Source organism: Notamacropus eugenii, chromosome 1 (genome assembly GCF_028372415.1).
Source record: "Notamacropus eugenii isolate mMacEug1 chromosome 1, mMacEug1.pri_v2, whole genome shotgun sequence".
Classification (NCBI taxonomy): domain Eukaryota; kingdom Metazoa; phylum Chordata; class Mammalia; order Diprotodontia; family Macropodidae; genus Notamacropus; species Notamacropus eugenii.
In genome coordinates this window covers 102746539-102762875 of record NC_092872.1, presented here as the reverse complement: position 1 = coordinate 102762875, position 16337 = coordinate 102746539, and the positions used below count along the sequence as shown (strand labels likewise).

General features: G+C 39.6%; 1 protein-coding gene across 3 annotated transcripts in view; it reads right to left on the bottom strand.

Annotated features, from left to right (window-relative positions):
• Positions 1-1918: 1918 nt before the first annotated feature.
• ENTREP1 (endosomal transmembrane epsin interactor 1) overlaps positions 1919-16337 on the bottom strand; it is a 76439-nt gene continuing 62020 nt past the window's right edge. For 2 of the 3 annotated variants that reach the window (XM_072611175.1, XM_072611164.1), the window contains exons 7-11: positions 10582-10711; positions 9510-9588; positions 7557-7709; positions 5039-5328; positions 1919-2854 (exon numbers count right to left, since the gene is read on the bottom strand). In XM_072611175.1, the coding sequence (XP_072467276.1) occupies positions 2651-2854; positions 5039-5328; positions 7557-7709; positions 9510-9588; positions 10582-10711 (856 nt within the window). In that variant the 3' untranslated portion in view covers positions 1919-2650. Of the gene's footprint in view, positions 2855-2959; positions 3102-5038; positions 5329-7556; positions 7710-9509; positions 9589-10581; positions 10712-16337 lie in introns of all 3 variants that reach the window. The other variant, XR_011967444.1, reaches the window with a different exon arrangement.

Sequence of the window (16337 nt, the reverse complement as noted above, 5' to 3'; positions counted from 1 at the left end):
CAGACTTGAACTTAAGAAGGTGAGTCTTCCTGATTCCAAGTCTGGCATTCTATCCACTGAGTCAACTAGCTGCCCATTCTTGGCATATAACAAGGGTTTAATAAACACTTGTGGATTGACCCTCTCTGTGTTCCTGGAAGAGACATTTTTACATCCGTTTATAGAATCATAAGATCATAGATTTGGGGGGAGGTGGCAGTGAGGTAGGGAGGGATGGGGGGACAACGAGGTGGTGCAGAGGATAGAGCACTGAGCCTGGAGTCGGAAAGGCTCATTTCCCTGAATTCAAATCTGGCCTCAGACACTTAGAAATGAGTTGGAGAAGGAAATGACAAACCACTCCAGTATCTTTACCAAGGAAAACCCATGTGGGGTCACGAAGCATCAAATATGATTGAATAACAAGAGTATGGATTTAGAGCTGGAAGAAGTCTCAGAGACCATTAAGTTCCATCTACCTGTGAATTAGGCAGTACATTACGATTATCTCCATTTTATAGGTGAACTAATATTGAGAGAAGTTAAATAATTAGCCCAAAGCTATACAGTCACGAGTGACAGAGTCAGGACTCAAACTTTGATCTTCTTACTTTAAGTCCAGTACTCAGGAGATTATTTAAAAAACAATGCCAACGAAGCTCAACCACTATTAAGTAAAGCCTGACATTATTCATTCATTAATTTATTTGTTTGTTGCTGTAGAAATAGAAGGTCTTTAACAATATTTTGTTCTCCCCTAGTTTCATGAACAGTCCCATGGGCATCTAGCCTTGGCCCCTGCTGACTCTAATATTCTATATGATGCCTACCTCATTCTGTGAGTTCATTGGCAGAGGGAACTCCCAGGTGAGGGAACTCCTCCCAGTGCAGGTTAGTACTTTCCTCTATAACTTATGTTCTAAGAGAATTGCCTTGAGAAGTGAGAGGGTAAGTGACTTGCCCATGTAAATTTTTAAATTTATTTTTTAAAATTTTTGAGTTCCAAATTCTCTCTCAACCGGACATTCTTTAAACAGAAATCCAGACCATTAGAGAGAGGTTTCCCATTAAAAAAAAGAATCCTCCTCTATTGCTTAGATGCCATATACAAAGAGGCAAAGGAGTAACATGCTGTAATAAGAAGAACCCTGGGGATTGGGTGGAGCCATCTAGGTTTCAGTCCCATGTCTTCCATCAAGTAGCTGTGTGACCTTGGGCAAGTCACAATCTCCCTATTCCCCAGTTTCTTCATCAGTAAAATGAAGGGGTTGGAGAAGATAAGGTTTTTTTCACTTGGGGTCCTTAAATTTAAAAAAATGTTGATAACTCTCAATATAATTGGTTTCCTTTGCACATCTCACTATAATGCATCTTCATTTGTGACGTATTTTGTGCATTTAAATATATTATTCTGAGAAGGAATCCATAGGCTTCATCGGACCACCCAAGGGGTCCATGACACACACAAAAGAAGTTAAGGACTCTTGGACTAGATAATCTAGCCCTGGTCCCTTCTAGCACTAATATTCTATGGTGCTTGCATCATTCTGTGAGTTCATTGGCAGAGGGAACTCCCAGGGAAAGGAACTCCTACCAGTGCAGGTCAGTACCTCTCTCCATAACTTATGTTCTAAGAGAGTTGCCTTGAGAAGGTTAAGTCACTTGCCCAGGGTCATACAGCCAATAGGTGTCAGAAGTAGGATTTAAATGCAGGTCTTTGGCTCCAAAGCCAGCTTTCTACAGACTACATCATCCTCTGGTCCATGTCCCTATCTTAGGTCATTCCATGTTGTCCAGGATGCAGGAGATGCTCAACCCTAGGAAGACCCCAATTTTTTGTGACTTCATAAGACCTTATTCAGGCAGTTTTGTATCCCCACCAGAGCATTAGATCAGTGCCATGAACAATGTAACAGAAGCGACACACTCACACCAGATGTAAAAAGTGAATGATTTTATTCTGAATTCTGGAGTTACTGCCTCTAATCTTGCAAGCATGAATAAGTGGAACCAACGATTGCTCCTCCAAAATACTTTGCTAAAAATTTGCCGGTTGGCGCAAGTGCTTCCTGTTTTCCCTAAAGAAAGTGATTCGAGAGTTGCCCTAAACTTAGGCTTTAACATTTCAATAACAGCAGGGTTATTTGATCATCCTGCTTATATGCCAACTCACATTCTCACTGAGCAGCGAGAGGCCACAGGCAGCTATAAATAGCCTCCAAACAGATTATGTCCTTCCACAGGACAGACACAGGGGCAGCTGAGGCATCGCCACCCCCACATCCCATCCCCACCAAGGCCTGGAACACTCAAATACCATATGGAATGCCCAGGGAAGGGAAGATGAGCTAAGTTCACAAATTATAACGATGCATCCAAAGTGTCCATAGGTCTGGAATGATATACTCATTGCCCCCTGAATGTCCTTGGTGGTGAAGCCAGTAGTTGAGAAATAAACATTCCCTGTGGTGTTCCCAGACTCCTTAGGCACAACATAGTACAGCAGAGACTAGTAGAACAAAAGCCTTTCTCCTAAATCAGCCTTAACAACAAAACAGAGTACATAGAGACACGCCGCAAGACAAGATGGGGCTCTCCAGTCATGATTTTCTTTCCCAGCTCATTGACTTCTCGAAGGAGCTCTGACCACAAGGAACCCCCAAGGGCTAGCTCAGAGCACAGTTTCTCTTACAACTCCAATAAGACTGTGTGGCCTTTCTGGGTCTGTTCTTGGGATCCTTCTCTCTACTCTCTGACTCTCTGCTGAGGCGAAAGTGCTCAGATCTCCACAACTCTCCAGATGAAGGAGCCTAGGGTGTCTTCTATAGGGCAACATTTGAGCCCTGGATGTACTTGGCTGAGCAGGAGTCATTATCTTTGAGGGAAGAAAACAAGAAAAAAAAAGATCAGTTCAAGAAAGAGTTCCTGTCTATTTAAAAGAGGAGGACTTGGACCTGGGTTCGAAATCTAGCTCTGCTACCTCCTCCTGTGCGATCTTGAGCCAGTGGCCTAATCTCTGGTCCTCAGTTCTCTCATCTGTACAATGGGGGAGTTGAACTCGATGGCCGCTCTAGTTCTACTGCTATACTCCTGTTATTCCCACTGGTCCTCAGTTTCCTCATCTATAAAACGAGAGAGTTGGAGAAGATGGTCTTTGAAGTCCCTTCTGGTTCTAGACCTATAATCCTATGACTAGCTTTTAAAAAATCTTATTATTTTGGTTTTTTAAAATTTCTTTCAGTTCTTATAAGGTGAGGGAGAAAACATCTCTCCCACCCCAGGAACATTCTTTTTAGTCAAGAGGGGAAGAAGGAAAGAAAGGCATGGCAGAGAAGGGCTTGGGACAGGTAGAGAGGGGGTGGCATTTGGTATCAGATGGGGAAGGAAAAGAAAGAACATATGAAGACACAATCTGTATCCAGAGAAAGAACTGATAAATAGAAGTATGTATAGAATAATTGTACATATATATACTTGTGTCTAATGGTAACCATCTCTCTAGTGGAGGGGAGGGAAGGGAAAAAAAGAAAAAAGAAATTTACATGACAACTTTGTTGTATGTTTGAAGGAAATAGCAAGTTACACATAGTAGATTCGCAGTTTCATGCGAAATTATCTTTTTTTTATTGTACTGTGTTATGGAAATGCTTGCTTTGTTCTGTAAATTGCAAATAAAATAAATTTGTTATACAAAAGAAGAAAGAAAGGGAGGTGGGAGGACAAAACTATATACCATGCATATACGACCTAGGGCCCTGGTCGTGGTGACAACAACCATGTGCCATTAAAGCCATATTTTCGTGGCACTTATATAGGCTTCTTTTGCCTACTCTGTAACCAACTAGATTTAAGGTTGGTCCATCCCAAGTATCCAGCTTTGGTGTAAAATGCAGTGAGTCATAAAAAACTTAGTATAGCAAAAACTTTACAAGTCCTTTATGTCTTCTTCCCAGCAGAAGAATATCTGTCTTGGTTGAGAGGGTCCAGTTTGGGGAGACTGCCCTGCACCTTCAATCTTTTCTGTAATTTTGAATAATCCATTGAAAAACCCTGCTACCAGTCAGTCAATAAGCATTTAAGTGCCTATGATATTCTGATACTGGGGATAGGAGGAAAGGTAAAAGGCCAGTCCCTGCTTACCATATAAAGGGAGAGATAACCTACAAATAACTATGCACAAACAAGCTGTGGACAGGTCAAATTGGAAATCATTAACAGAGGCACTAGAATGAAGAGTGAGCAGGGAAGACTTCCTGTAGCACGTGGGACTTAAAGGAAGTCAGGACATTTTAATTTTGGTACGCTAAAATTCATTCATTTCCCCTTTAGAAAAATAAAAAACTCCTTATTAATGCAAATTCTACCTATTTACCTTGCAGACTATTTCAGGGGAAGACAAACTGCTTCCCAGATTTCTGTCAATTCAAATAAAGTCCATTTGCCTCATTTTCAAACATGCCATTAAGGGAAGCATTAAATTCAGGAATCAAAAAGGCATGCTTTTATTGTCTATGTTCCCCTCTTGTGCACTGGACCTCCTTCAACATGCCCTCTAGAGCCCCAGGCATTGCCATCAAGTCAGATCTCTTAAAGACTCCTGGGCCTTCCCATTTGCTCTGCAGTTGAATCCTTAAGGACCACTGGATCTTTCCATACAGTCTCCTTGCAACTGAAGCCTCTTATATGTGCTACCCCCTTAACAGGGCCCTTCATACTATTCTATCTGTATCTCCAGTGCTTGGCACAAAGTAATCACTTAATGAATTTTTTTCATTCATTCATTCATCTTCCTTTACTTTCACTTCAAATATCTTGTCCCCTTTGTATTTAATAGATTTGCTTTCCCACCATAGGTGCTTGATTGTGATATCTTTAAGCCATTAACAGTGTTTCCCGGGCAGTCCTCCTGGAAGGGGGTTTGTCCTTCATCTTCCCATTCGCTCCCTTGAAAGAATGGTTGTGAAATGAGTGTCTTTGGAACAGTAAACAATCAAGTTAACCCAGTAAAGATAGAATGAGGTCTCTGATTATTCACCCTGAATGTGCACAACAAAACTACCTGTTCAAGGAAATTGGCACTTGTGATGGCTTCCTCCATGTGTTCTTCATCAGACTTGAGGACAGATTTGATGTTTTCTACCAGTTCATGTATGTCTGGGGTCATACTACAGGATGACTGCTCCAGGAACTTTGCCACTAGCAGTTTAGTGTCTATGTAAGATTTGTAGTCTACCAAAGAGCGAGGTCTGGCTCGAATGGCTCTTGCTCGAAGGCCCTTTCTGAAGGTCACTGGAGCCAACTCGGTCCTCACTTCAGTCTGAGTCGCAGCTTCACAGCTAAGCACAGGCCCTACAGGTAAAGAGAAAAAGTCCTTAGCACACTTCTGCCAATGTCACTTGAACATATGATTATCTGAAACCCCAGCCCAGTCCTCTAACTCAGCATGGAAAAAATCACCTGGCAAAATACTGACATCCATGCAAATCTTGTCTTTCATTTCACAGAAGGAGGAAAAGAAATCTATAACGCAAGGGATGTCTTTCAATCCAAGGATGTCCCCAAAGGTTTTAGCGTGTTACAGTAGATAATTTCTGAGTTATGTCAAGTGACAAAGGGCAACCAGGAGACAAAAGATAACATGTGGTCATATGTAATATTTTCAAGTGATACTTGCAAATGGATGGCAAATTGATGAATCACAGAGAGAAAGCATTTCTGTTCTGGTGGAAGGAGATGACACAACAGGGAAGGGATAAAAATGTTGCTTAAACAAGTGTGGAGAGGGCTAGAGAAACAAGGTCTATGAGAAGATGCTACTAGTACTCTGGCTATATAGCTTTATCCTAAAATTCTCAAAGTTTTCTGTTTCTGTTTTATTTCATCTGGGCTCACATCACATCTATGCGGCAAGCAGAAGGCAAATCACCATTTTCATTTTGTAGACAGAGAAATTTAAATCCAAAGGAAGTAAGTAACTCATTAGTTAACAGGGGCACTTAAGGAGAACTTCCAAATTTCTCAGCTTCCCAGGGTGGTTTTCCTACATCAACAAGTGTGTGAAGTTATTTTAAAGATATGTAGAACCACTCTCTGATGGGGCCAATAAGCCAGGAGGTATGTTGGGAAGACGAGGGAGATACAATCATGTTTCCCTAACTATGCAAGAGTAACCAGCAGTCTTCAGTCTGCCCAGGGCTGAGGAAGTCAGAGGCAGGAATGAAAACATTCAAGCTATGACAGGAAGCAGGAGAGGATATGAAATCGTGGTGAAGGATGCAGATACTTTCTGGACCCTTTTTCAGGCCCACAGAGCTCTAAACAGAGAAAGAAAGCTATCCACCTCCCCACACCGCCCCCTCCCAGTTGATACTCATTCAGTCTCCCAGGCAGTGATGGTCTTGATGCAACACTTGCTAGGAAGGATTTACTAGTTACACTTTAATGTGAGGGCCAGGGGGCAGGGTCTATGCTCATTCACTTGAATATGCCCTGGCCACCTTCTGCATTAAAAGGTCCAAACAAATAAACATGTCCACCCTCCTGCCTGCTGACTTTCAGCACTGCAGGAATTGAGTAAGGGTCCATCTTCTAAGACTATGCTGTAGAGAGAACTAAGTTCCAGCTGAAACCGGCAGGCGGCCAGCCCGAGTCCTCAACTTGCTAGAGTAAAGGTGGAGGAGACCCACGGTGAAGACAGGTCTTGGGATTCTTAGAGCCCAGGCTGCTGGGGCCTGTTGGGATTGCAGAGGTGATACAGTCAGTCACGGGGAGGTGGGAAAATCCCACTCTGTGGCAGCTGTAGAAACAAGAGGAGTTTTCTCTTAGGTACATGGTCAATCTATAACTATGGCAAACAACAGATGATGTTAGAGGAGTTGAGGCAGAACTTACAAGAGATTGAAAAGGTAATTTGGCCATCGGAAAAGTTGGGAAGTTTATGGAGTATTAGGAAGTTTTCTTGGAGAAGAGTTTTATATGAGTATATTATATATGTCATCTCTGGAATCATGCTCAAGTAAACCTATATTCATTTAGATAATCCCCACAGAGAGGCAAACACAAGCATGGTTGTGTGTCTATCCATTTAAAGTAAATCCCATTTGGTGGTGTTTATTTTAAATGGGCCAATCTGTTTACAGAGCTTAAGTTCAACACAATAAAAATGAATATACTAGAAGAAAAATAACCAACAAAAGCACACATACCCCCTTAGCTTCTTCTTCCAAAGAAAACACCCCTTCCAGTAGGATTAATAATGTCCAGAAATCAGAAACCAGGTCTACCTATTTCTCCTGTATATCACCTCTCAGGATATTATGTACAATGGAGGGCTTAATCAGTATTTTTGACCATGAAAAATGAAACTTGAAAGGATGTGAGCGCCTAAGTTGAGCTGATGCATTTCCCTAACGTGTGATGGCTCTCCATTTTCTTTTCTCCAGGACAGAACTCAACTTCCATGAGAATACCACCTAAAATTAGGGACCAGAGTCTGACCTACATCACTTGTATTCAGTTAGAATCTTTAAGAAAATGATGAAAAAATGTTCTAGTTAGAAGTCAGCAAATGACATCACCTCTGGCTGTCAAGTGATGGAGCACAGGGTCACTTTTTGATCTTGCTCTCAAGGGCTGCAAGGCTCTCCTGTTTGATGGAAGATGCACTAGATTTGAATCAGGAGTTGACAGGGATGGGCTCTCTTCCCCAGGTGTGTTAGGAATGTCTCCACCTGATTTGTTGAAAGAGAAATAGAAGTAAATGTTCATCAATCATATCACTTCACAATTCAGGCCAGCAGTACCTGAAAAACTAAACCTACTTGCCAGCCAATGAGTAACATTAAGCAAGCAAACAAAAATTTACTAAAGGCCTCCTATGTACTGGGGCCTTTGCTAGGTTAGATACTGAGGATATGAAGCAATTCCCATCTTCAAGGAATTTTCAGAAGGAAATAGCATATGCACATAAAAATATAAACATACAAACAAAAATAATGGGGGAAGGAGGGTGGAGAGGAAAGCCCTGAGGAATCAGGAAAGGCCTCAGGGAAGGGGTGATGTAGATGGAATCTGAGATGCAAAGGTGAGAAGGAAATACATTCCAGCCCTGAGGGGACAGCCTATGCATAGGCATGGAGATGAGAGATGAAATATCAGGTGTGAAAAACATTGAGAAGTTTGAGAAAGACTGTTGAGTATATGAAAAATAGTAATATATAATAAGCTTTGGAAAGCTTGGCTACAGCCAAAGGGTTTTAACTGTCAAAGAGTGGAGTCCCAGAGGTAATAGGGAGCCACCATACTTTACTGAACAGGGAGCAACATGGTCAGACCCACACTTTAAAAATATCACTTTGTCATAACTTAGCAAGCTTTCTTTAAATGACAACTCTATAAGGAATTCATGATATTAAAACAAAAACAAATCAGCTCACACTAAAGCTATTAAAAAAAAAAACAACAACCAGTGTTTAAAATCTCCCCAAGTTCACAACTGCTAGATGATTCCTGGTATTTCATCTGGAGAAACACAACAAAATAACACCTGAAATAGCCTTGCCCTCCATAGGCTAGAAGCCAAAATGCCCACCAAGAAGGTGTGCATAACCCAGAGGGTTAATTACAAGCTGTGAAAAAATCCAAACCAAAAGCAAGTGACGGCAAAATGATCCATCCTGAGTTCGTTTGATTTTTGTTGAAGAAAATAAAATTAAAGAAGGTGTAATCCTTCATTGTGGTTTGAAGAAGCATTATGGAATACAACTGTATTGAGGAAACCTGACCATTCTCCATGTTTCTACTCAAGATGGAAAATGGGCAAAAGAAAAGAAACCAGTTCCAAATGTTCCAAATGGCATTACTGAAAAATTACCATCATCTGAAATAGCTGTAGCTTGATCCATTATTCATTACCATTTGCAATTTAGTCCTGGTGGACAATTTTCTGGGCCATTTAAAACCTCCCCAAAGAGGGCAAGCTGTAATAATGCACCTTTAACTTACAAGGATAAATGTAAACCAAGCCCTGTATTCTCTGTACTACTGAAAAACCGAATTCACTTTATATTAAGGCAACATGACCCCGGCCCCAGTTTATAAATTATAAAGGGTGACTTCATAGCCATCCACTTTGCAATAATGGAGAGGCTTCCAGAAAGTTCCATCTTACCTTTAGAGGGAGAAAAAGTACTATAGCATGGGGAGGTCGGAGGGAAGGCTGAGGAATGCCAAATTAGACTCTTGGTTTTGGAGAAGAGTTAGAGTATTCTTCAAAGACTGTGTACTCCAAAGGGATTTTATATCTTTGTCAGTACAGATGTTAGCGGATATAGCAATGGTTACAGTTTGAATAATGTGCTTTAAGAATAATGTCTAGCATATTGATAAAACAATAAAAGAAATTTATGCTACAGATCTATATTGATAGCTGCAATGAGATATTTCAATCATCTGAAATGACCAGCAATTTTCACCAGTTTGGCAAATGATCAGGGCAGAAGATTATTTCTTATTAAAGTAATGTCTGTTACCTTGAGACACCTGTGCACTGCCTGGGTCCAAAGGGCCTGCCACCGCTTCAGATGCCTCTGGAATTTGTAATGAAGTCCCCTATCACACAAAACAGGATTGTTTGCTTTTGTTCAAAACCTAGACTCTGTTTCAGCCACTCTTTTAAAGAGGAAAACGATGCAGAATGGCCTTGTTCCGCAAAGTATATTACGCTCAGTTGTTCCGTTTAAAGGTCATTTTTTTTTACTTCTAGAAATCAAATTTTTACTCATCTGTACCAAAAATATCCATAGTGATTTTATCCTTAATAGTGATTCCTAGAAATAGTCTACATGGCCAATGATTGAGGAATGTCTGGGCAACTTGTTGTACCAATGGAATGAGATATTATCATATTATAAAACCAACAAGTATGAAAACATAGAGAAAAAAAGTAAGGACATATAAAGTGCAGGGTGAAAAAAGCAGAGTCAAAAGATATATGCAAGCTGGGGCTATATAGGAAAAACAGCAACTAAACCTTACACAAAGAGATGGGGAAAAAAAGATTGGAAGAGGAGATGATCAAAGGAGATGATCTCCCTTCTTTGAAGAGAGGGAGGAGACTGTAGGCATGGGACATTTCGTATACTTTCAGAGTTGGTTGATGCGTTGATTGATTTTGCTAAACTGCTTTTTTTTTCTTCTTTGCTGCAAGGATAGATGGCTCAAGAATGGGTGGAGAGAAAGGATATAATCAGAGAGGAATGGGATATAAAAATAAAAGATATCGATTGTGTTTTTAAAAGATAGAGTGAAACTACATAGGAGTAAATACTTGAAAACACTTGAGCTCAAGTGTCTTCTGACTTTGTAGGGTAGAGAAAAAGGGAATAACATCCTTGAGAACTCTTTTTTTTTTTTAAGATTAGAAGACATTGAGCAAATTGCTACTGTTATGGTTTATATTTTCTTTTTATAAAGAGTATATTTTGTAGTTTAAGATTTTCTATATGATCTCTGTCTCATTTTGTTTTAGTGAAACTGTAATATGAATTATCCTTAATAAGATCTCAAACATGTCCTTGATAAGAAAAATTATGATCACGTTACCTGTTCCTGACTGATTTGGCTCACTACAGCTTCATAAGGAGGGGGTGGATCCAGAGGACAGAAAACTTCCACACCTTTAATCCGAGCTCCGTAGATGTGCGGAAGTGGAATAACATCAGAGCCTATCATCCTGGGAAAAACACCTTGGCATGAGTCAACATGTGCTACTCAATTCACAAGCATTTGATTGTTTGATTACTGATTGGCTGATTGATTGAGAGGCAGAATAATACAGAGGACAGTGGCCAAGACCTTCCATCATATAATAGATTCATGACCTTGGGTACACACCCCTAATGAGTCTGTTTCCTCCGCTGTAAAATGAAGATCACAACACTTGGCACTTTGTCTAACTTTCAGGGTTGTAGTGAAGAAAGAAAATTGTTAAGTATGACAAAGGTGAGTTTTGGGGGAATGATCCAGACCTGTGATTTAATTCACATTGAAACCTCCCTCTACCAATACAGACCACCAACTTGTCTGTAATTTATAATCTTATAGGGTCATCTGGGAGCACTGGGAATTACTTGCCTGAGGTTATAGACAGGTAGTATGAGTCAGAGGGAAGACTTGAATCCAAGCTCTCCTAACTCCAAGGTCAGCTGCCCAAAGAGAGTGACCATCACACTACCCTGCCTCTCAAGTTGTTACTATTACCATTTAGTAAAGTGAATACTGGACAAAATTATGGGGGGGGGGGGGGGGGGGGGTGTAGACCATTTAACCCTTCCAGCACCACACTGTCCCTATACAGAAAATTTGGGTTATGTAGGTAATTGGTCAAAGGACATATGAACAAACAGTTCTTAAAAGAAGAATTGTGTATTATTAACAACCATATGAATGGCTCTTTCAAGTAACCAATAGTAAGATAACTATACATCAAAATATTCATGCCTGGTATAGAAAAGAAACAAAAGACAGGATGCAGAAAGACAAGTCCATTGGTACATTATTGGTGGGGATATGGATTGGTTCAATCATTTGGGAACTCATTTTGGAATTATGCTAACAAAGTGACTAGAATTTCTATACCCTTTGACCCAGATATTTCAGTGTTGGGCATATACATCAAGGAGGTCAAAGACAGAAAGAAAGTTTCCATAGACAACAAAATATTTCCAAAGCAACCCTTTTTGTGACAGCAAAGAACGAGAAATAAGGTAGGTGCCCGCCATTTGGGGAATAGCTAAACAAACTGTAGTATATGAACATAACAGAGTATTCCTGAACAATAAGAAATAATGAACATGAAAAATTAAGAGGAACCAGGGATGAACTGAGGCATCATGAAATAAGCAGAAACAGGAAAACAATATACACAATGACCTATGACATTATGTTTACGTAAATGAATAGAACAGTAAAATGAAATTGAATGATGTATAATTATAATGACCAAGTTATGACCCAGAGAAGAATTGAGCAGATACACCTCTCTCCCTTTTTTGCAGGGTGGGAGGGGATCATGGGTAGAATATTATATATATATATTACTGTTGGTTAGTTTTGCTGAACTGTGATTTTTTAAAATCTTTGTTACCATAACTAATACGGAAATAGATTTTACATGATTGCACATATATAACATATCAAATTGTTTACCATCTTAGGGAGGAGGGAGACAAGGGAAGGAAGGAAGAAATTTGAAATTAAAAATTTTATTAAAAATTATCCTCATATGTAACTAGAAAAAAATAAAATACTATGAAAAATCATTTTCACAAAGAATGACTTTCTGGATAGAGGAGAGAAAGGTATATATGTAGAAATGAGCGTGATATGAAAACAAAAGGCATCGATAAATTAAAAAAAACCCAAAAGTAACCTAAATTGTCATATTCTATACATTATGGATCATGAAACAAAAGGAGCCTCCATAAAAAGAAACAAATATTCCCAAGTGATGGATCCTTTCTAAAACACAGTTAACAAAAAGGAGACAGACTGAGAAGAGTTCAGTGATGTCACTGCACAAGGTGATTAATACATATATAGAGAAATCACTGCGAGCTTTTCCCCGAGGGCCCAACAAATTCATATCATATGATCGGTTAATGCTGGGAGAAACAAGGACTTCAGTTTTTCTCTTTCATGTGCTTGTCATGAGAAATTCAATAAAGTTGATTGATGGCACAGCTTCAACTTTTCACCAGAAATATCCCTCCAGACAAATTATAGTTTTCAGTAAACAACAATTTTCAAAAATTCTAACTTTGGCTTGAAGAGAACGCCAGAGGAATTGTGGTAATAGAACTGGAATCTGAGGACTTTGACCATGTCACTAAATGTCTCTTGGCCTCAGTTTTCTCATCCATAAAAAAGATGATAATAGTATGAACATTTCAAAAAGTTGTTTGTCAGGATCAAATGATATAATGTATATAAGCACGAAGTAAACATCTGCTTATCTGCTGCTTTTATCGGTGTTATTACTCTTATTAATGATTTTCTGGCCCTTTCCTATAGTGACTACCCCCTTGTAAGAGACAGTGGGTGTTCTTTAGCTATATAGTTATTCGGATAATACTCATGAAAGAGCTATGAAGAGCTCAAAATTGAACGTAAATACAAATGAAGAAATTAAGCTTCAAGTATGGGCAGCTAGATGATCAGGCTTTCTTTTCTGGTGCAGCATGAGAGGGATACCTACACAAATAATAAAAATCAGTTATACGGGGTGTCCCCCAAGTCTTAGTATACATTTAACTTTTAGTAAACTTTAAACTGCACTGAGTTTTGGGACACCCTGAATTTAAAGTCTGCAAAATGTTTTACAATTATTACCTTGCTTTATTTTTGTAACAACCCTACAGAGAAAGTGCTATGATTATCCCATTATATATATGAGGAAACTGAGGAAGGCCAAGGTTTAGTGACTTGCTCAGGGCCACAGAGCTAGTAAATATCTGAGACTGGATTTGAACTCAGGTCTTCCTGACTCTAACTCCAGCACTCTGGAGCACAGTGGAGATGACTGGGTCATCTAGCTTGCAGAGAACTTTTTAAAGAGTGTCCTTCATGACATGAGTTTTTGATGATTTTTTAAAAAAGAATTTCAGGAAAAACTCCATTACTCTCACAGAAAATACTAAAAATAAACTCAAGTACAGCTAATCCTTCCTTTTTAAGGGGTGCTTCTCCTTTACTTAAACTTCAGGAAAGGGAAAATCAAAGAATGGCAGTATCTCTTTCCCCACTTTTAAAAATTGTAAGGATTTCCAGACCCTTTAAAACAACCACAGGAGGTGTTTATCCACAATCTAGTTAAATCTGGCTTTTACTATACTATACATACTATGTAGTATGGCAACATTTTTTTATAAGATATGAAAACACACTATCTTTAATAAATCAGGTCAACTGTCAACTAGCCATGCTACTGAATGACTTTATACAGTCCTTCAAGGTTTACAAAGTGCTTTCTTCCCAACACACTATGAAGTAAGAAATGCAATCCTCATTTTACAGATGAAGAACTAAGGCAAACAAGGGTAAGTGACTTGTCCAGGGTCACACAGCTAGTAAGTGTCTGAGGTTGATGGGACCTGGACACTGAATTCTCCCACACAACCCTGGCATCTGGCCCCCTTGACACTCAATAGTCCTTTTCAATAGTCCTTTAATTGTAGCTCTCTGACCCAGCCCAGACCACTTAACTCCTTTCACAGTCTGCACCTGGGCCCCCCAGGCTAGTTACCACTCTTTCATCCCATCCAAATCTTCCCACAATCTTTTTTTTTTTTTATATATAAAAGTATCAGTCTCACCCCAATTGAGATGCAAATTCACTTAGAATCTAGACCAATTCTACTGGTGATACAAATAAACCCTGCTATTTTGACTGAAAGAAGGCTTGAGTCATCAAATCCTTTTGAGATGGACCCCCCCTGTACCCTTATATTTAGGTGTCCCCAGCATCCTGAACCCCAACTCCAGGCTCAGCACTCTATCCACTGGGCCACCTACGTTTGTTAGGTACTTTTCTCATTACAACGTCTGAGATGAGAACCGCTAGTATTATCATTCCTGTTTTACAGATGAAGAAACTGAGACACAGGCTAAGTGAGTTGTCTTAATTCCTACAAGTATGTAGTTTCATGTCTTCTGACCCCGTCTAGTGTTCTTTCCCTAAGTCACAATGCATTTTTTGATGAGCAGAGAAGTAGCCTAAGTTATCAGAAACAGAAAATGCCACCACAGCTTTGATATGCTATAAAAGTCCTCTCTTGCCACCCAGACCCCTGATAAAGTCTTGGTTTGTCTCTACCTACTGCTAACAGTACAGGACCCACATGAATTACTGCACAGAATTCACAAAATGGTCCATTTGACTGTAGATGGTTCAAAATTCCCTGAAGTTTGATTGCTTTTGCTTCCGCAGCTCACAGGATTCCTTAGGAGGAGTAGAAAGGAGCACATGGAAAGGTCTCCTTAGCAAATCATCTTCTCTCTAGGCTTAGGGAAATGGGAAATGCTGTTTGTGAAAGGTTTAACATAACAGCTTATAAATGTATTAACCTAACATTATTCTCTGTCAAATAATCAATTCAATTTAAGTTTGTTGAGATCAGGAACTGTTTCGATTTCTTCATGCCATGCACATAGTAGGAACTTAATGAATTAGTGTTGAATTTAAGTGCTGTGTTTGCTTAGTAAATAACAATTTTACATGTGATAAAACTGAAAGCAATCCACAAAGCCAGTAATTTTCAGTAGAAAACAAGACTATCTTTGGGAATTAGTCAAACAGATCTAAAGTTGAAAGGGACCTCAGGGATATCTAGTTCAATACCCTTCTCTTATAGATGAAGAAACTAAGGTGCAGAGAGGGTGGGTGACAGACATTCAGCATCAGTAAAGATGGCTCTTAAAACATCAATTTAGCCACTTTGGAAACATCTTTGGTAGGGAGTGTACATGATGATGAAAACTTCCATAGGTTATAATATAATATTGTTTTATAGGCTCAAAGATCTGTGTATGCCAAAAGTCTCAATGAAGTTTGAAGCTTTAACAACTTCAAGCTACACTAAAGGGGATAGATACCCTGTATCTACATGCATTTTGTTCATTTTCCCCCATTTTTTATCTTAATTGCATTGATACATTTTGTTTTTACATCCCCTTCATTCCCAAATATATTTCTCTCCTATCTCTTTATCAACTAGTCATCCGCTATACTAAAGATTTAAAAAGAGGGAAAAAATACCAGTAAAACATCCACCCTATTTGACATTATACGCTATATTTTGCCCCATCGCCCCCTACTTCTGTCAAGGAGGAAGGAAGGTGCATTTTTCTCAGTGCCTCTCTGGGTATCTTGACCTTGGCGTGTGTTTTCTACCTGGCAGTGATTCCTTCCTCACAACCGTGTCCTATTTTCAAATGCCCTTGCAATGAATGTTTTGAATGATAGGAACACTTGAGGATAAGCGTGGTTTTACTTTCTGTACTTCACATCTGATCAAGCGTCGTCTTAGGTTTCAGGAGGAGAGCCCAAGAACCCAACCTGATCTTCCAAAAGGGAACAAACAGCCTGACAAGAGCTCTATTCAAGAAGAGAGGAACAGGAGAAAGAAGAGGAGGAAGGGTCAGGCCAAGTCTAAATGACACACTGCTGGACATGAATCTTAATCCCAAATGAGTCACTTTCCCTCTCTGCTACAGGGGGAAATTAAATCTGCCTGTTGCTTTTTTCCTTCTGTGCTCACTGCACCATTAAAAAAAACCCCCAAAACCAACCCTAACCAGAT